Source organism: Neopsephotus bourkii, unplaced genomic scaffold (genome assembly GCF_033783945.1).
Source record: "Neopsephotus bourkii isolate Nb327-2 ecotype Australia unplaced genomic scaffold, CSIRO-AGI_Nbou_v1 NB_107, whole genome shotgun sequence".
In the NCBI taxonomy this organism is placed as follows: Eukaryota; Metazoa; Chordata; class Aves; order Psittaciformes; family Psittacidae; genus Neopsephotus; species Neopsephotus bourkii.
The window spans coordinates 8610568-8632137 of NW_026900624.1; the positions used below are offsets into that span (position 1 = coordinate 8610568).

General features: G+C 36.4%; 1 protein-coding gene across 1 annotated transcript; it reads left to right on the forward strand.

Moving 5' to 3' along the window:
• The first annotated feature begins 1 nt into the window (after nucleotide 1).
• On the forward strand, nucleotides 2-21059 carry INTS13 (integrator complex subunit 13). The gene is made up of 17 exons (XM_061359785.1): nucleotides 2-258; nucleotides 1747-1978; nucleotides 3971-4045; nucleotides 4822-5024; nucleotides 5300-5380; nucleotides 6581-6671; nucleotides 8339-8467; nucleotides 10123-10207; nucleotides 12760-12849; nucleotides 13804-13893; nucleotides 15380-15558; nucleotides 16335-16505; nucleotides 16909-17063; nucleotides 18022-18252; nucleotides 19104-19243; nucleotides 19878-20013; nucleotides 20838-21059. The coding sequence occupies exons 2-17, from the start codon at nucleotides 1754-1756 to the stop codon at nucleotides 20875-20877; spliced, it is 2121 nt and encodes a 706-aa protein (XP_061215769.1). The 5' UTR covers nucleotides 2-258; nucleotides 1747-1753; the 3' UTR covers nucleotides 20878-21059.
• The last annotated feature ends 511 nt before the right edge of the window (nucleotides 21060-21570 follow it).

Genomic DNA, 21570 nt, shown 5'->3' on the forward strand with positions numbered 1-21570 from the left:
CTTCGGCCGCTTCTCCCACCCCCGCGGGCGCCGGCCGCGGAGGCAGGAGCTGGGCCCCGCGCTCGTCGCGGAGCCGGCGGCGGAGGAGGAAGCGGGCGGAGGGGCATGGAGGTCGCCTGGGCGCAGGCGTCCGCGCCCGACCCTGTCTAGGGCGCCCCGTGGGCCTCATTCCTCCTCCTCGGAGCGAGCCCGCGGGCGGGCCCGGGCGCGCCGCGGGGCGGGGCCGGGACTTCTGCATCAGAGGAGGAGCCGGCCCAGGTAAGAAACGCTGCCCTTCCCCTGCCTCGAGCCTGCGTGCGGGCCGGCACAGACCTCGCCTCCTCCGCGCCCCGCCAGCCCCTCCTGCCTGCTTGGCCCGGTAAAGCTCTCCTTCCCACCCCAGGCGCCCTGCCAGGCTAAACATAAGAGGCAAACTCTTGGGCCAGGACCACTGGGCTTGGCTGGTGCCGAAAGGGGTAAACTGTGCCTCAGCAGCTGCACCTGTTGCTGAGAGAAATCGTCCCATCATCCCCCTCACGTGTCCCCCCCCAAGGTTCTGAACGCAGTTGACTTGTATGTCATAGAATCACAGAATGGTTTGGGTTGGAAAGGGCCTTGATCATCTAGTTCCAGCCCCCTTGCCTTGAGCAGGGGCATGTTGCTCAAGGCCCTGTCCAGCCTGGCCATGAACACTGCCAGGGTTGGAGCATTTACAGTCTTTGTTGGTTTAATATTTTAGCTTATTAAATGAGCTCATATATTCTTTGGTCTTGTATATTCTGTAATTAATCAGCATTTGTGTGGACAAAATAGATTTTTGCATTAGAAATATGGAAGCATCTGGAAGTTGGGTAAATTTGAGGAGTGTTTGATCTGTGAATAGTGGTCTAAATAAGTCTAAGATTAGTCTAAACTAGTTAAGATTAATTTTCATATGTAGTTTGGGTCTTCAGGTTATGATGTCCATCCTAACACAAGATCTGATGTTATAGTTGCTTCAGAAGTATTTCAGCGATGCTATAGGAGAGCAAAACCCAGTCTGTTGTGAAACAGGAAGGTGTACCGCACTTCATTGCAGAGCTCCCAGGCTTCATAGTTTGGACGAATATCAGGGTGCTCCTGTGAGTCTCGCTTGATAAGAAACGCATTATAATTTCAGACTTGGTGTACCTGTCAGTGAGAGATCAAAGTACAGATGCAGTTGTTGATTTAAAAACAGAAAGATGTATCTAGCAAAGTGAAGGCTGAAAAATCAGAAGTCTGATGTTTATGCAGCTTCAGAGTTTGTATAGCCTAATTATAAATTATTTCTTTTTCCATGTTGCTTATTTTAGGAAATAAGCTTTAAATAGGAAGCAGTTTATGTACTTTTATCCCCCCCAAAGTATCCTTTAATTAGAAAAGTGGGGAGGATAATAATGTGCATTGGTCTTACCTTTTCAACACTGTACTTTTCTCAGTTTTTTCCCTCCTAAGGTTAGGAAATAGAAATCTAGTATTCTAAATACATACGCTAGGAAGAGTTCTAAAGGATATGTAAAGATATGTTCTTAAACTGGAATTTTGTTGGTTGTATCTTTTTTTAAAGCTTAGCAGTTTTATAGGAGCTAACATATGTAATGCATAATCTTAACTACTGCAAGAGGTAACCTTTGAAATGCGTAGTCTAGTAAGACAATTTTTACACTAAGTTGTACAGTAATCTTGATATGATTTTTTTCCTTGCTTTGTACAATTTGCTAAGATTTTTGTATCTGCTTCTTTTAGGAAGAAAATGAAAATCTTTTCTGAGTCTCATAAAACTGTTTTCGTTGTGGATCACTGCCCATATATGGCAGAGTCCTGCAGGCAACATGTGGAATTCGATATGTTAGTAAAGAATCGCACCCAAGGAATTATACCTATAGCACCCATATCAAAATCACTATGGACCTGTTCGGTGGAATCATCCATGGAGTACTGTAGAATAATGTATGATATTTTCCCTTTCAAGAAACTGGTAAGTTCTGGCCCCACTGCAAATGATACTTTATAGCATAAGGGGTATTTCCTCATTTTATTGTAGTCTTTTAATATTGTTAGCTGGTGGTTAGATTAAAAGATTCAATATAATTTATTATATAAAAATTTCTTTATGCTGTTGATACACTTCATAGCTATTTAAATGGGTTTGAGTAGTATATGAATTCCAGTATGTGTTTATTTTTGAATCCTTTCATTGTCTTAATATCACTTTGTAAGTCGGTGCAAAGCATGGAGAGGTGCTTTAAGGTAACTTGCAGATATTGTGTTCTCCAGAGCTATAAGTTTACGAAAGCTTGAGTGAGGTATTGTTTCAAATTGAATTTGGTTTCTAAACATGCTTGATAGCAATGCATAAGGTTTTTGGTCTCAACTTTGAAGTAATTCTGGGCTTTCGGGACGGGTAGGGTTGCCTTTCAGTTACCAGTCTGAAAAAGTAGGAGAGCTTCCTGGCACACAGCTCCTTGTTTAGAAAAATAAATCCCTGGTGGGTTCTGTAACACTGTATCATAAATTAAGATACTGATCCTTGTTTTTTAGATCTTTTCTTACTGAGTAAACCATTGTGCAATGTCCTAAAGGTTAGTTACCCTTAAAAAAAAAAGAAAAAAAGAAAAAAGAAAGTAAAACATCCTTGTGGCAGTGATATTGGCCCAAAATAGGGATGGTGGAATACTGGCTATGTAAGGGAGCAGTTGAGCCAGGGACTGGCCCTAACAAGTACATACAGTAGTCCAGTGATTTGATGCATGTCATCTGCACTGCCTTGATGGATTACACGTCCTGGTTCTCAAGACAGTGAATGTTGAATTTAAACTCTGGAACATTCAATATACAGTCAAGTCCCATTGTGGGATTATATCAAGTGTGTGCTTAATGGATTTGAATCAGTTGGCTGAACTGAAGCCTCTAATCTGCTCTCGAGAGACCTCACTTGGAGTATTGTGTGCAGTTCTGGTGTCCTCAACATAAAAAGGACATGGAACTGTTGGAACAAGTCCAGAGGAGGGCCACGAGGATGATCAGGGGGCTGGAGTACCTACTGTATGAAGACAGGCTAAGAAGGTTAGGGCTGTTCAGCCTGGAGAAGAGAAGGCTGTGTGGAGACCTTATTGCAGCCTTCCAGTATCTGAAGGGGGCCTACAGGGATGCTGGGGAGGGACTCTTCATTAGGGACTGTACTGACAGGACAAGGGGTGATGGGTTAAAACTTAAACAGGTGAAGTTTAGATTAGATATAAGGAATAAGTTTTTTACTGTTAGGGTGGTGAGGCACGGGAAGGGGTTGCCCAGGGAAGCTGTGAATGCTCCATCCCTGGCTGTGTTCAAAGCCGAGTTGGACAGAGCCTTGGGTGACATGGTTTAGTGTGAGGTGTCCCTGCCCATGGCAGGGGGTTGGAACTTGATGATCTTAAGGTCCTTTCCAACCGTAACTATTCTGTGATTCTGTGGTATGGGAAACTCAAGTTAAGGTGGCAGGTATGCTTCCTCTTGACTTTCTTGACTTTTTTGTCGTCATTAGAACTTATGTTGCTATGTGATATTTAGTAAATTTTTGCTAGATATTTACCCTTGTGATCTGCTGTGACAGTCTTTGGAGAATGACAATATTGCAGTATAATACTTACTTTGTAGCTATTCTCCTGATAATTTTGCCTAATTATTAAAATTCTTCATAATACCATGCAATGCTAATTTGGTTTAGAAACCAATTTAGTAGCTTAAAAATATAAGCAGAGTAAGAAGTTGCTAACCGTAATGTAACTGAATGTAGTAGGAGTGGATGCTTTTTGTGGTTTTGTTGTCTTCTTTTTAGTTTGCCTGGTCATTGCACGTATCTCCAGAATATCAGAAGAATGAGGGTGTAATTCATATTTGTTTGGATTTGGGGAAGTAGCCATAATGGCTGTTATCTGTATGATTTGATATAGTAAGATCTTACATGTGCTTTTTTTTTTGATCCTTTTAGGTGAATTTCATTGTGAGTGATTCTGGGGCTCATGTCTTGAATTCTTGGACTCAAGAAGATCAGAACTTGCAGGAGGTATGCTTTGTAACTGTCCTTTTGGGTTTTAAGTCTAGATTAATTGTGGAATAAACAGCAGCTTCTTACTATGTTATGTACGAAATAACTTTAGTTAATTAAAACAGCGGACCTGATCTGAAATTGTGTAATAGAATTTTAAGTAGCCACCTGTGAGGATGGACTATTCTATAGGCAGCTTTACTTAGGTTAAAAGGAATCCAGTAGCTTTGAGTATAGAGTTACATATTAAATGTTATGAGGAAATTACCTATGTATTTCTCCTGTAATTTGATGATACTGCTCAAATTTTAAATTTGGTTTTCTTTACATTTGCACTATAGGCAAATCAACTGTAAAAAAAAAATGAATATTCTATTTGCTCTCATGTTGTTTAGTGCTGAATGGGCTCATCCTCTGAAAAATTTACATTTACTTTGGGGAGGAACTGAATTTCCAGAATCTCAGAGAATAAAAACAGGTGGTAACTGATAATATTAGAATTGATTTCAGGTATTGAATATAACTTGTTATTATAGCCAGGTATTTTTCAATAAGAAATGATAATATATAAGGCTTTGTGACACTTAATAAGTGAATTGTAAAGGATAATTTAGGGCCAGATGTTTTCAATAAGATTGGCAGCATATAATGGTCTTTAATAGCTCTGTCTGGTTTTCTCTCAATATTAATTTGCATATAAAATCAGTTATAATGATGACTTTTTCTCTTAGGTGAACACTTTAACAAAGGGCTGGAAAGTAACTTTCAGTAACAATTTTTTTCTTTTAAATTAGTTGATGGCAGCATTAGCAGCTGTTGGGCCACCTAATCCTCGGGCAGATCCAGAGTGCTGCAGCATACTTCATGGTCTGGTTGCAGCAGTTGAAGCACTCTGCAAGATAACAGAATACCAGCATGAGGCTCGAACCATGCTCATGGAAAATGCAGAACGTGTGGGAAACAGAGGAAGAATAATCTGTATTACTAATGCAAAAAGGTATGTATGATCCTGTGCTTCTACCATTTGCAGAGAAGTTCTTTCATAAATTTTTAGAAGCCTTTTGTTGATTGTCATGATTTCATGCTCTACATAGCTAGCTTTTTTGTGGTCTTCGTTAGATTCTTTCTTGCCTTATTAAACATTTCATCTAGGGTGGTCTGTAACAAATCAAAGATTTCCTACGTGAAACAGGAGGGCATTTAGTGGCATGTTCCTTTGAATGGGAGGATTGATTATCCTGCATTAAAAATAAATATAAAATGTCTTTCTAGTGACAGTCATGTTCGGATGCTTGAGGACTGTGTTCAGGAAACCATTCATGAGCATAACAAGCTTGCAGCTAATTCAGATCAGTGAGTATACATTTTACAAATGTAGCTTATCATATTCTGTGTGTACCTGTTACCTCCTCTGTGAAATACGGATGTATTTTTGTTACTTAAAATTTATTCTAATGAACTCTTTGAATGAATACCTGTGTGAAATAGAAGTTGCTAAATCATATTGTTGACTTAGAGCTGGAGTGTAATCGTTAGCTTTTCAGTATCGTCATTTATCCCCACAGGGACAGTACAGTATTTTAGGTTGTTGCATTCTACATCTTGCTCCAAATGAAACATGTAACTGTGCCTTGTTATATATTGGGTATTTGTAATCAGTAGTGCATATGATGCATGTTTTCTTGTTGGCACTGCATTAGTTTTACATTCATCTTCAGCTAAAATAGTCAACTTCTTTGAAATTAGCTTTTAATTTCTAAATTACTGTGTTGCCTGACACTTCCCTTGAGATAAAGATACCTCTTGAGATACAAGTTGCGTCTCCAGTGAGAAGTCATTTTTCCACTGTGTGTTTTGTCTAATTAAATGGTAAATCGTTTGGCCCAGGGACTGTGTATTGCCTTGTAAAGTGTATAATAGGTTGAGATCTTATTCTTGGTTGCTCCTTAGGCACTTAAATAGCAGAAGCAGGAGTCTCCTATATTTACTTGCTGCAGTTGCAGTTTCAGTGTGCATGAAGGATACTGCCCCAGAGAATCAGGTTCCAAGTCCACTGTAAAGACAGAAAAATTATCTCATTCCTGTAGGTAGAGATTTGGAACAAATGTTTTGATTTCTCCAAATTTCCAGCCACCTAGGGAGACAAGCATGCTATTTGGGGAGTTGTTTTCATGTTCACTGGAATCCCCTTATTAATACCTGTGCATGAACTTGGAGACACAAATCCTCTGTAGTGTCAATTTTCAGTTGAATGAAGCTGAACGGGTTACACCAGTTAAGGATATATTCCACCAATATGTCTCAAAAGAAACACAGTGCTGTAGTATCTGAAGAACTAGAAATGTTACACATTTTTTTTTTATTCTGATGAAATTATTTTAAAGTATGTGCTTTTGCAAATCATTAACCTAGTTTCTACAGAATGCTTTCAGAAACAGTATGATACATCTGTATGATTATGTGTTTCTGAAATCAGATAAATCTTGGAAGAATTGATTTTCTAGGAGATAGCCTACAGTGCGGCAGACTAAATAGAATGTTTTTATTTTTAAGTCTAATGCAGATTCAGAAGTGTGAATTGGTCTTAATCCACACGTACCCAGTTGGTGAAGACAGCCTTGTTTCAGATCGTCCTAAAAAAGAGGTAAGGAGTTTAAAATGAGGAAATTTATCCAAGGATGAGTAATCATGTCAGACTTGAAGTAGATAGTGCATGTTAAATATTCAGCAGTAATATTTTGTGCTCTGGTCTCTGGTAAGGTGTAGGAAAAAGTACAGGTGATAATTTTCAGAAAAGTTGACAGCATGCATATTGTCATCTCATGTATATGCTTTTTCTTGGTTTGTAGTCTTAGTGCATACATGATACCCCTTTTTTTAAATTTCATTACTTTTTTGCATTAATCATTCATGATTCAATTTTGGTTTTGTGAAGTAAGCCTCTTAATGCTACAGAATTACAGTCTTGGGGTTTGGTTTTTTTGAGAATGAAGCGCACATTTAGAAACACAGTGGGAAATGATCAACTGTGTGTTGAATAGGTTAGTTGAGTAACTTTCCTGCTATTCAAGCATAAGCTGCTAGCTAGCACAAGCCCTGTTTTCTCAAATCTGTCAGTGAATGATGTAGATACTGTTAAGCACTGCGTTGTTCCATGTTATCAAGACTAGCATGTTAGTGTTTTTGGCCTTTTGATTGAATGGTTTTCTCATGAAACCAGAATTAGCTTTTTAGTATAAATTCTATTGTTCCAGTGTTACCAAGCAGAATGCCCTTTTAATGAAAAGTGTTGGAAAGTGTATCTGCTTCCAAGTGAAAGGGCAACATTGTAGGAATGTAGAATATGCTTGAAGTTCATCAAATACTTGCAGAACCCTACAGATACTTTTAAAGATTATTTTATGAAAAGAGGAAAGGATGCATGTAAGAAACCATTCTATATATTAACATCTCAGTCATTCAGTAACAAAAGCATATGTATATAATCTGTGGACTTGTATGCTTAGTGGCGGTTTGAAACCAAGTGCTTCCAGAATATTTTGTAATATATTCTGTTCTTCATCAGTCTACTTTGCTCAGTATTTTAATGTGCTGCTTGTAAGGAAAAGTCTTAAGTTTAACACGAAAGGCATCTAGTCCTGTGTATTATTTGTAGTTGCTACATTCCTGAGATTCTTTTCTAAAAAAATCTTTAGTTGTGCTAAAAAAACCAAACACCTGTGTAATCTGAAGAGAATAAATGGACTACTACTTTCCTATATAAGAGTCATCTTTATCACTGTGTTGGTTTGTCCTTATTAGTTAGGGAAAAATCGAATGTATCTTCTGGCTTGCATCTTTTTCCCGTGTGTGTGTGTGTATATATATATATATATATATATATATATATGATGCAGCTATAGGTAGGCATATAAAAGCTAGTTTGTTCCTGTTACTCAGCAGGTAGAAAAGCAGGAAAGCTAGGCCCAGAGGGGCTATTAAGAGGATTTCTTCTCCATGTTGTGATGCTGATTCTTCCTATTAACAATTAACAAAGCAGGTTTTTAGCACACTTCTAATTTACTTTTTTTTTACGATTGGTAGCAACTGGAACAATTGACACAACCAGCAAAATTCTGAGTGAGAATTAATTTTTGCTTCTTCCTTCTTAGTTTTCCATGGAGTGTGGGTTTTTTGAGTAGTAATTTTTGCCCCTGGTCAAATTTAGTAGTATAAATGGTGCTTATTTTAGAGTTTTAAATGAATAATACTATTATGTGGTAATAGAGCGTAATTCATTAATAATATCTACTCTCTGTCTGTTTATCGTAGCTTTCACCTGTTTTAACCAGTGAAGTGCACAGTGTCCGTGCTGGTCGTCATCTGGCTACGAAACTGAATGTTTTAGTACAACAGCACTTCGATTTGGCATCAACCACAATAACTAACATTCCCATGAAGGTAATACTGTGTCTATAGCTTTGTGTTAACTGGCTACATCACTTCTAAATTTGTTTGAAAACTCTTAATGTTTATTTTAATTAAATTTTCACATTGTTTTTCTCTCCATATCATGTTTTCTGTTCTTTTTTTTTTGTTTGTTTGTTTGTTTTATTAGCCCACATTCAATGTCTGTGACCAGGTTAGTAAAAATAAAGGGGAAAAAAAATTGAAGAAGGATCACAGAACAATATGTTGTATTGCCGAATCTCTATTTTTGATGTAGCAATACAAGTGTTATTTCAGTTCTGCTTGTATTACTTTATATAAGTACAATCTTATTTACCTCAGATTACTTTGTCTGTGATTCTTTTGTCTTCTAGTTGTGTTTAGATATTCTTGACCCTTGTGCATTATAGTGGCATAGTGAGTCTTTTTCCTCTGTTTCATTATCATGCCCACCCAACATAAAGGTGTTTGTAACTAATAGCTGACTTTTGACTAAAGGTTTTCCAGTAGGTTTTCCGGCTTGAAGATCCATAAACCAGAAACAGGGCATAGTGGATACATCTACTTAAGAAAGAAATCAAACATCTTCTGTTCAGAGTTGCTTATGTCCCTATTTTTAATTTTTTTTATCACTACTGGGAGGGAAATCACTGCAACTAAGAATTTCAACTATTTTTAAATTTATAGTAATTTTCTGATTGGGCAGCAAGGGACAATTGAAACAGAAGTGTGCTTACTGTTCAGACAAAAAGGGCAGGGGCAATCAACTTTCCTGATTTAATAAAATTTTCAAGTTCAAATACTGTCAATCATTACTTGCATCTTTTAAAACTAGAAATACTGTGTGCATTTTATAAGTTAAAACATTAAATTAAAAATATATTTTCACAGCTTTTAATGAAATTTTGACATGGGTCATGGCATAAATGTGACTTAAGTTTGCAAATACCTTGTCTGTAACTTTCTGACCTGTGTGCTACTGCCTCTCCCTTCTGCCTTTGTCCTTATAGTAATAGACTATGTTGGGTTCTCTGTGATTTTTCCTTTATTTATTTATTTTTTTATCTTGGCATAAATTACCTAAGTTACTGTTCTGTTTTTTGCTAGTTCTCTGCAGCTGTTTAAAGATGCAGTGTCCTCTTTACAAACATCCATTTTTCAGCTGCAGTTATACTTGTTGTAGATATCTGAAAGTGCAAGGAAATGGTAATTGGAAGTGTGTTTTTTTTTTTGTTTGGATTCTTGATTTTTAGGTATGAAAAGTGCCAATCTATTCTGCAGTGACCATTTTGGCTGCTCAGAAAGTTGTAACTGCTAGTGGTATTCAAAATATTGTAGGCTTCCTTAACTTCACTGATTTCAACAGAAGTAGTTAAGCCTGTTTTTACCTATACTTTACACTATGAACCTTGTCAAGGCATTTCTATAAAGAGGAAACCAGGGTTTTAAAAAGGAAAAAAGAGGAAATGCAGATGGCTGCATCTTTAAACAGATCAGAGAGCAGACAGTTTCCTCAACATTGCGATCCCGTTGTTGTCTGAGGTACCTTGGAGGCTTTTTTTTTTTATTATTTCTGGAGTGAAAGGTAAATGTAGAATCATTCATTTATGAAAACAGAGACCTATAGCTAAAATAGTTATATTCTTTCTACCTTTCTTTTTTTAAAGGAAGAGCAACATGCTAACACATCAGCCAACTATGATGTGGAGCTTCTTCATCACAAAGAAGCACATGTGGACTTTTTAAAGAGTGGTAAGTATAAATAGTCTTCTAAAAGTGGCTTTTGATCAGCCTGCTTTCACAGAGATTGCGAGATATAAATTCTAGGCATGATTAGCATATTTTCAGTTATTCCTTACAACTCGAGAACTTAATTTGTAATGCTGGCATTGGAGTTTTACTCATTACTCACTTTAATGTAGTAATAAAGCTATACTAATGAAAAAAAAGGTCAAATTCATCAGGCGAGTTTTCACATATATTTAGTTTATATGTGTGAAGGGCATGTCAACTTTTTGAGGTACAAAAAGATGAGAGACTGGATGTGCTGTGATTTTGCAAAACTAAGTACCTCTTATGGGTATTTGTGGAAAATTATTCCTTGTACAATTAAACTTTTAATCTGTCAGGTAATAATAGGTGACATCACTTACATCTCATAGGCCTGTTTATGACAGTAATTGCTTTGGAAAAGATAATGGTTATTTGACTTTTGAGCTTTCTTACTGTGTTTGAAATACCTATTATAGTTTCTGTAAATCTAGAATTATTACCTAGTATTTCTCTGAGGTGAATTTTTAATAACTCAATTGAGGTTAGAAAAACACAGCAGTAAGCCTTATGCACAACTGTTTTGTTACAAAACAGTGCTTGATGTAAAATTTTGTTAATAAACCAGGCTAAAAATTCTGTATTAGTAGAATTAAATGTGAAGTGGTGGTGAAAAAACCCTCAGCCTGTGCCATTGTGTTATGGAATACATCGACTGTATGCCTTTTCAGTGCTGAGGTCTCATTTGAAGCGTTTAAAGGCTTGTATATACTCTGTTTTAACTTACTCCAATGATTGTAACTTCTGTTACATGATTCAGTGCCATTAAAAATTCAGTCTGGTTTACTATGCAGGTGGAATACATGTAGGCTGTAGATAGTTGTTTCATTATCTGAAACTACTTTATATAGTTTTAAAGCATATTAGAAAGTTCATCATGGTTTAATTTCTAAGAAGTGAAAAAATTAATGAATGAGTTCTATCAGTTATTTAACTAAGAGTGGATGCTTACTTTCTGAAGTTTTAAATCATGTTCCATAAGTAGGCATTTTAGGGAGTTTGTGCTTTGTTTTCTCTTAAGGGGATTGCCATTACTTTGAGGAAAAGGAGGTAACTTATTATCATCACAAGTACCGTGCACCATATTTTAGTGGAGTGTATGATTAAGGGTTGAGGGGAAAAAATGGGATGCTACAGTAATGAATCAGACTCGCCTGAACTTGTGTTACCATGTTGAAAGCATAATGCTTTATTGTAAGGGCTCAGAAATAGTTGTCTAATACCTATTTGTTTAAAGAATAAGTTTGCTAGTAAAAGCCAAAAATCAAATTCTGACAGCAATTCCTCTTCATTTTTTTCTGTTCATAGATTCTGTAAATTTGGGTTTCTTTTAATTTGTTTTTAAATAAATCTTTCAGCTGTAATAGCTCTGGTGCAAGAAAAATAAGAATTCATTTACATTGATCTTATTTCTGTGGAATGTTGCTAGAGGATTTTTAGATTAAATAAGTTTGTCCTTCAGATAGTGAGAGGTTTTCTAAAATGATTCCAGTTATTTTAATGTAACTGAAAAAAAAAAATCAACTTTTGCAAGTTACCTGCATGATTAATAATCAAATAAGACATATATTTTGTTATTAAATGTCTTCATGAAATAAAAGAATGCTTCTTACATGAAAGATTAAACTGTAGCAAATAACATGTAATATTGCATGTTGATGTGTGTCTCATTCCTCCTAGTTGTGGTTTTGAGCATATTAAGTGACTATGCTACAGTAATTATGAAATTTCATGCAAAACTCAGTTAATTCTTTCCTGAGAAATTGTGTGTCAAAGATCATGAAGAACTTACTAGTAGAAACGTGGTTTAATGTACTGGGGAGTATTGATGTCTGATTTAAGGCCTTTGTGTAGTTTTTGCCAGACCACACCATCAATGAGACATTCTATGAAAGTATTTTAATGATAAAACATCTGTTGCCAGTAGAGCATGTTGAGAGATGTTCAGATGGAATCTGACATAGCAAAGATACTGAATGATGAGATTAAATACTTCTTCCCCCCAAAAGCCCATCTTGTCAAATGTGCCTTTAGATCAGTTTCAGTTTTGACATGGGGATATAATTTGTAATAAAGAAATGATAAGCTCTAACATTTGTTAAAAGTTCTGATTTCTGTGTGGAAAAATAAAGAAGATATTGTCCTAAAGTCCTGGGCATTTCAGAAGAAAAAAACCAACATATCTATAATTTTCTGAATGCTGAATCAAACCTGTGGAACACACTCTGGAGCTTCAGTATTTTATTTGCTGGGTTGGTTTTTAAAATATGTGCAATGGCTGCTGATTTTGGAGTTTATTTTTTAACTGCTGCTGCAAATAATTTTTTTGCTCAAGTTGGGTATCTGACTTAAAAATTAGATTACATTTTGTATATGCTCATGTTACAAATATTTTGTACCATACAATTTAGAGTTTTTTATTGCAATATAAAAAATATGGTTGATCACACACTTTTTCTGACTTTATATTTCAGGTGATAATCATGTAGGTGGCAATAGTAGAGAAGGCACATTTAAAGAAACTGTAACATTAAAATGGTGTACTCCTCGGACAAATAGTGTGGGTAGGTGACATGACATCTTACAAAACTACTATTCTAACTTGTGTTGAACACTGTTCTCTCTCTACATGGAGAAGAATCTGAACAAGGAGGTAATTTGCTTCTTGTTAATGCTGGTTTTACCGTCTGCTCTATAAACCTTGCTGCTGACTGCACCCTGATTTACTAATGGTCATAGAATGTTCTTCTGATCTTGGCTAATTAGTGGTTTGGGTAAGAGGTGGGAGGGGTTTTGCTTCCTGGCTTTTTTCAATCTCTTCTTAAGTATCATGAAGTTGGTCATTGACTACAAGGTTGAGTAATTGTTTGCCTTTCCCACGGGGCCAAGTGTAACTTGTCAGTTCCACAGTTTTAGCATAGCATCTTTGACACATTGAGTCTTTTTTTGTTGTAATTCTGAGGGGAGGAAGGAGAGATATAATCAAAGTACTGTCTTTAATCTTGAGTGCTAAGTAAAAAGTTTTATAAGGAAAGGACATGTATGCAGTGATGCTGTCAGTGGACTAGTCCCTTAGATTAACTTTCCGATTAAAGTAAGGGAGAGATCTCTCTCCAAATCTAAGTAAAGGAGAGCAAGACGCAGAAGATTTGGGATAACATTGGAACCCCGTGGCTGTTCAGCTCGTGTACCCTTTATACTGTCAGCAAAGTATGTTGACTCTGAGCCAGCAGGTCAAAAATACAGATAAGAAGTAAGAGGTGGCTGACTCTACAGTGAAAAAATTCGGGAGTTAAAGAACTGGAGGTCCTGCTGGAAATGGAACTTGGAAAGTATTTTAGGTTCTCGGTGTTGAGGATACTGGAACACTTGCGAGAACACTGTAAAAGGAGCAGACTTTTAGAGACAGCTAGACCTCTTAGTTCTGATGACTGCGGAATAGCCTTCTCTCCCTTTCATTTTCAGGATGTTTTTCTGTATGTGATACTACACTCTTAACTTTTCTATTTATTTTTCAGAACTACACTATTGCACTGGAGCATACAGAATTTCACCAGTGGATGTAAATAGCAGACCTTCTTCATGTCTTACAAACTTTCTTCTTAATGGTAAATTTGTGTCCTTGGCTAATTATTTAATTTTTTAATTGTTAATATTGTGAATGGAGCACTTCACACATTTTAGTTTGTATTGCAGTCAATGTCTGTATACTGTAAAATACCAACTTTATTTTGACATCTTGTATAAATAAGAAAGGTGTTAAATGTACTCAAAGGCAAACAGAATGTGTTTTGAAACTTGAAGATGGTGGGGAAAGATGTAAAGAAGGAGTAATTATTGAAATGTGGTAGTTCTTTCTGAATCCAAATGTAGAATACTTCTTACTTCATGCTGTTTAATAGGAAACAGTGCTTTCAGTAGTTGATAGTGCACTTGATCACAATGCTCATTCCGACTTGCAAAATATTAGCAACCTAGGTCTGTACCTGATTTTTGGCATTTGCTGGGCAGCCTCAGAAAGGTCTTAACTGGGTTATGACCAACTAAGCATGTTGATCAACTGAAGCAGACATACCCATTATGTGTACTAGGATCGGTCAGAAAAATAGGTTAGATTTGTTTATCTTTTGCTTATCTGCAAGATCCTGCCCGTTGCCATGAACAATCTTGCTGTAAGAGGTTGTCATTTAAATCCTGTTAAAAAGGTAAGCCAGAGCTTGTTTGTTCCAAACACATAATATGTAGTCTATGTTAATTTCATGTTTTTCTTACACTTAATTTTCTTAATTTCATGGATTTCTTACACTTTGCAAACACAACTGCGTTACAGGCATCCTTCTAGTAGGTTGTTTTCTTTAGCCAGGTAATTTGAATGTCTAAATAAGTATTTAGTGGTCTTATTAAATGTTGTTTTTATGTATTTTTCTCTAAAGATTCTGCACTGAAAAAGAACTTTGATTAATAAAAATGGTTAGAACAAAATTAATAGCATATTGTGGATAAGATCTCTCTTCTGATCTGTTTTTGCTTCCTCTTAGTAACTTGTTCGGCAAATGTACCTTTTTATGCTTTTACTGGACATAAGAAAAAGGCAATTTTATTTCTCTGGAAAATTGTATCCATTTAAACATTAACAACGAGTATCCATTGATACCTTTATACTCAAGTAGGCTTTATGTTACTTTTTAGAAGTTGTTTTTAATGAGACAGTTTCTGCTATAGGGATGAGTAAGTTTAGTATACAACATAATCTGTACTAATTACAAATAGCTAACTGCCCTTACACAATACCATTTTTAGTATTTTACAAATATGTATTTTTCCTGTGAGTGATGTCCTACAGAGAGAAGTGATTGGTCCAAGAGAGAGGCTTTTTGATTTTCTGTGTAAAATTTAAGAACATGTGACACTTCTGTGTAAAGACATGGAGTGAATACTCAAAGGAGATAGCTGTTTCCTGTTCAGCTAGGTGAAAATTCAACTTTAATGGATTCATAGTCGTGCTGGATAGGTACAAATCTGTCTTGTATAGATTTAGTTTTTAATCTGAAATTGCAGCACAGAAATTAATGAAGCTGATCTCACTTCCAACAGGTCGTTCTGTTTTGTTAGAACAACCCCGGAAATCTGGCTCTAAAGTAATCAGTCACATGCTCAGCAGCCATGGAGGAGAAATTTTTCTGCATGTATTAAGCAGCTCACGATCAATTCTAGAAGATCCCCCATCAATTAGCGAAGGGTGTGGTGGGAGAGTCACTGACTACCGGATTACAGTAAGATTCTCTTTCTTTGTTCTCTTAAATTGGCGCTTATCTCAGTTGACAAGAGATTTAGTGCAATAGATGTGTAAAGGGAATGTTGGTACATTTTCTGGAGAGCTGGAGTGGATTGCATGGTGAAACTGTTTTTCTTTGTACTACTGATAGCCATTTAGTATGAAGTAGCACATCTGCTTATTGTTTTGCCTGCCTCATAGAATCCTTTCCTGTCAAGGAAGTACTTGCCTCCTTATGCACTATGAGTATTTAAAGTTTGTTCTAATTCTAGAGTAACATTTTTCTTGACAAGTTTTTTCCGTGGGCTGGATACACATGTGACTGTGTCCTGTTTATTGTCAGAATGGTTGGTACAATAAACAGAAGAGGTGTTGTCAGCTTTGAACCGTGGATATAGAACAAAAAGTCAGCTGGCATTCTCCCCCCCCTTTTTTTTTTAACACATCTTTTGTATCTGTTGTAAACAAACAAGAAGAAGTGGCTTCCAGGAAAACATAAAACTCTTTACCGTACATGAAACACCTTGCAGATCCAAAAGGCCTCCTTATCAAAAACCTTGCATCAATTTTTAACCCATATTTTTATAGAACTGTTTTTATGTTCACCCTGAATAATGTACATCTGAAAGCTACAAACAGGGCTTTGGTTGCTAGACACAAATTTAGCGGTGGGGATGGTACATGGTTAGTGATAAGACTATGCTGTTTTGCCCATTCCGTGAAAGTTACTTTGTTAGAGAAATGCCTAATTGTATCTTGTTTGGTTATCATTAGGATTTTGGTGAATTTATGAGGGAAAACCGATTAACTCCTTTTCTAGAGCCCAGATATAAGATCGATGGAAGTCTTGAAATTCCATTGGAACGTGCAAAAGATCAGTTAGAGAAACATACACGTTACTGGCCTATGATTATTTCTCAGACTACCATCTTCAACATGCAAGCTGTAAGTTAACCTGTGGTTTGTAACCTTTCATTCTCTTCTAGGTAAAGCTTCGCCTTGCCACTTGATGAAATATTAACTGTATTTTATAAATCACTTGCCACAAATCAGTTTATTTTCAGCATTATTTTCACTCAAGTACTCTGTATTTTATGTCGATAGATTCTATTCAATAGACAATGATACCTAAATAGGGTAGAATATTGAACCTGACAGCTACAGTGCTGCTGGGTAAAGAAAGCATGGGTCTGCGTATACCTGCTCAGAGTTACTACTAAACTGAGGATAAGAGGGAGGTGTTTTTGTTGCGTGATGTTCCATTGTTCCCTTGCCTTTGTCGCAGGAGAGAAACAGGAAGAAAGAAATCATAGATTTTTCTTGTGTTGACTTATATTTTGTTTTACAGGTAGTGCCATTAGCCAGTGTGATTGTAAAAGAAGCAATGACTGATGAGGATGTTCTGAATTGTCAAAAAACAATATACAATTTGGTAGACATGGAGAGGAAAAATGATCCGCTGCCAATTTCAACAGTTGGTACCAGAGGAAAGGGTCCGAAAAGGTTACATGCGTATCTTTTTGTTGATGTTGGACTTTTTTCAGAAATATTCTGTTGATACTGTTTTCATACCAAATTTTAAATTCAAGAAGTTTGGCCAAAGATAAAATGCAGCAAACTGAATGCTGTACGCCCGCAAAACAAATGCCTACATCATTTAGGGGCTACCACAGTACTGATACTGCTGTATGTTAGGGGAAAAAATACATAATTTTATTAGGCAGGATTTGTAAGTATTTGAAAATATGAAAGCAAAGGTAGTTATCAAGAAAGGGAAAAGACTGATACAAGCAAGGATGGAGAAAATGGAATAATTTCAGATTAATAAATGAACTATGTTTTAAAATTGGGTTACATTAGGATAGTCAAATCCTTTTGAAGATGTTTAAAACTTGGGCAACTCCTTTAAAACAAGCAATGATACCTCAGTCATTGTCTTGTATGCATTGCATTTCTAAGAACTGGCTGAAAAAAAACCCTCAGCTACAGAAGATTTGCGCCCATGACTGGAAGTTATTTACAGTAGCATGGTACAATTCTGTCTAAATTTCTTTTTGTCTAAAGAATTAAATGCGAACCAATGTCAGTACACGAGTATGCGTATGCTGACATTGCATAGGTAGCAAACGCCTGAGAGAATTCAGAAGTGCCTTTTGGCAGCGAGATCTTGTGGGAGTTAAGAATGGGATTTCAGTGGACACATTCTTTTTCAATTTAAACTTAACTCTGGATGTTAGCTGGGAAATGTTACATGCGGGGTGGTTTCAGGTTTCAAGAATGGAGTAATTCCAGTGAACAGTGTCCACGACAAAAGGACAGAGAATCTGTTTGGAGTTATTTTTTAGTTTTAGGTTTTTTGGGTTTTTTTTAAGGTGTATTTTTTAACATTAATTTATTCAGTGATTTAATGATCTAGGTAATTCTATATGTAATACTTGGTTTTTTTTCTGGCCTTACTTAGAGATGAACAGTACCGGATTATGTGGAATGAGTTGGAGACCCTTGTACGAGCACACATAAACAACTCTGATAAGCACCAGCGAGTCTTAGAATGTTTGATGGCTTGCAGAAGCAAGCCCCCGGAGGAAGAGGAGCGCAAAAAACGAGGTAGAAAGAGAGAAGACAAAGAAGACAAGTCAGAGAAGTTGGGCAAAGACTATGAATCAGATAAGCCATGGCAAGAATCAGAAAGGTAAATTTTCTAAAGTGAAATAAAACTGTAGCATAATCATTTTTGTCTGGCCCTGTTGCAAAGCAGAGAGCAATTGTGGTGAACCAGTTGTTGACTTCAATTTGATGTGTTCATGCTTTTAACCTTGGCTTACTACCAGTGAGTGTGGATCCCAAGGGTTTTTGCATCCATCACCCCTACCAGACTTGGGAAATGGGCATCTCATTACAGTGCCTGCTTATCAGGCTTTTCAAATTAACACATTTTATGAGCAGTATGATTCTTGCACAAGTTGGTGACCACTTAGCAGGGCTTTGCTGCTTGAGGAGTCACTGCTGTTTGATTTTTATTATAGCCACACCACCTATTAGACATTAAACAGCTCTATAAAATATGAAGTGTGACTAAAAACTTGGGACAGGCAGGTATTTTTGTCCTGAAAATTGGGTTAGTGTTTAGGCAGATAAACCAGATTGATTTGGCTCATTTACATTATTGTCACTATGCTGATGATGTTTCATGCCTTTTTTGTGTATGATCAAATACATTCCTACAGTAAGATAAAGGAGATTGTGTGGTATTTTTGTATATTGATACTCTTTCCTTCAAAATTCTGGGTGATTTTATGATATAAACACTGCTAGCTAACTTAGGTGACATTATATTTTAAAATCTTTCCCTTTACTTAAGGGTTTATCCAGAGGATTATTTGGCTTGTCCTCCCTATTGCTTTTCACTCATTCCAAGGAGTCACAAGAAATTTTCTTACGATATGGGTTACGTATAACTTTGAGAAATACAGAATGGTGTCAAGAATCGTATGTGCTGAACTAGCATATTTTTCTTCACTGTTTTTCCTTTCCTCTTAAAAGGTTAAAAGGTCTCTTGGATCGTGAAAAAGAAGAACTAGCAGAAGCTGAAGTTATCAAAGATTCACCTGATTCTCCTGAGCCACCCAACAAAAAGCCTCTTATTACAATGGATGAAATGCCCACAGTTGAAAAGGCAAAAGGTAAATCAGAAGAATTGCAACATCTTAGATAGAAGTTGTTATATCAATCTGTATTTTGTAAAGTAATGAATTGAATCTTACTGGAGTTAAAGCCAAGTCAGTGAGGATAACCTTTAATTAAATGCTCAGTGTTGAAGAATACTTCGTAAATATGTTAACTCTTAGAAAAAGAGGTACCAGGATACTGTGGGCATATACTGATAAGTTCTTGGGTTGATGGGAGAGGGTTGCATGAATTTCTGGTAGTGCTTTTTTAGCTACTCTATGTCAGAAATGCTGTTTAAGGACAGGTATTAAAAATCACTACGTCCTGCTGACTAATAAAAACATGCTTTAAGCAGGATAGTTGTCAGAATGGGCAGTTCTCACTGACATTGCTTCCTTGGTGTGAGCTGCTGTCTGTTGCAATGGCTGAGCTGATGTTCAGATTCTACATTTGAAGCAAAGTAAATCTCATATGAAGCAACTACTAAGCTGTTATCACTGCATATTTTTTATTTAGCCTCTATCAAAAGGTTGTTTAATATTAGTGGTTTTAATATGTTACACTACCATAGTTTGTAATTTCTTATCTCTGAAATGATGTTTAAGACATCAGAAATTAAATCACTTAGACTCTTATTTGCAATTTTAGGGCCAATGTCCTTGCTGTCTTTATGGAGTAACAGGATTAATACTGCCAACTCTAGGAAACACCAGGAATTTATTGGTCGTTTGAACTCTGTCAACAATAAAGCTGAGCTGTATCAACATCTGAAAGAAGAAAATGGGTTTGTATCAGTGAATGCATCAGTACAAATATCTTGGCAGTAGTTAGTGTGCAATATGGAGGAATAATACTTCAGTTACAGCACTAAAAAGACTCCTTACTCTCCTGAGATTTAAAATGTATGCATTTCTTCATCTCAGTGCTGACAAACTACAGTTCTGTTTGCTTTTCAGTTTGTATTTGCTGAGCAAGGGTGAATGCTGATAAATGGTCTTCCCTGGGCCTTACTGATTGCCCTTGCAGCAAAACTTTTAAACTTCAGGTGTTAAACGGTAGCTAAATTGAGATGTCTTGTGCCAGTCTGTTGCACGTTTTAGCTTCAAAAGGAATGGCTAGTATAAAAATACTGTTGATAATAGAGTGGTTGAATCTTATGCTGTACTGAAGTTGATAGTGGTCCATGCTCTATACTAAAAAGTACTGAAAAACCAAGCCAGTTTACTTCGGTAAATAAGATGGTGGTAGTCAAGGATCCATGTAAGAAGGCTGGTAAAAATTAAGAACTTGAAACAAAACTTGCTAAAGCTCAGATATTCAAAATTGTTTTTCTGTAGTGACATGAACATGGACTTTTGTCTTTTTGGTTGATAATGAATAAATTTTTTTGCAGTTGTTGCTGGAAAGTTTCTTTGCAAAAAACTTTCCTCTATGTACTGATCCTTAAGCATTAGAAAGAGGTAAGACTGTGTATGTTGGGGGCAGGGAGAGAGACAGGATGGTTAGCGAAGTAAAAATTAATTACTAAAATATCAAAGTCTAGGGTTTTTTTCCTTCCCTATTGTGTTTCTAATAACAAGCTTTACTAATTGTTATCTTGTGTTTCAGAATGGAAACTACAGAAAATGGAAAAACAGGCCGGCAGTGATGATCAGTTTTGTTTCTTTGAACAAGACTTGGCTGACTTGCAAATATATTTAATGCTGGAATAGATATTGGTACCATTTCAGTACAATTGTATAGCTGTGGTTTGGTTTTTACATTTTTCTATTCTTATTTTTGCTATGAAATATAAAATCGGCATATCACGTTGAATGAATAGTGTGCAAATAGGGGCTGTCCTGAAGTATTTTCCAGTCGTGTTTTTAGGCTGAAGAAAACCTGTGCTGCCATGGACTAAATCAAATAATCAAAAATGTCAGTCAGTTTACGGTCCTTTCCCCCAAGTATTGTTTCATATTTCGAAATCAGTGATGGCTGTTAAAAAAAAAACCCATATTGTTAATTTTGTTTGATGAATACTTTTATTTATATGGAACTTCATCAGGAGTCCAGAATGATGGAAAAGACTGCACACCGAGTACCTGATCACTGAGCTTGTTTTTCAACTAAGGGGTGGGAGGAAGAGCGAGTGGTTTTACTGATTAAAAACTATTGTTTTAAGTGATTTTTTAAAATTGACTGGAAATGATCGTTAGAAAGCAAAGTCTTTCAGGTGGTTGTGCTGGAGTTAAGTCTTTGTAAACAAAAGTAAAATAAAATTTTTGCTAATCATTAAATTATTTTTGATGAAGTATGCCCTCTGAGACACCTGTGGTTTTAGCTCTAAGCTTTTTGAATG

Excerpts from the sequence above, each read along its gene's own strand:
- INTS13 (XM_061359785.1), top strand. The coding sequence starts at position 1,754 with ATGAAAATCTTTTCTGAGTCTCATAAAACTGTTTTCGTTGTGGATCAC. Across the intron at positions 1,979-3,970 it reads TTTTCCCTTTCAAGAAACTG|GTGAATTTCATTGTGAGTGA; the intron begins GTAAGTTCTGGC and ends TGATCCTTTTAG. Across the intron at positions 19,244-19,877 it reads CACAGTTGAAAAGGCAAAAG|GGCCAATGTCCTTGCTGTCT; the intron begins GTAAATCAGAAG and ends TTGCAATTTTAG.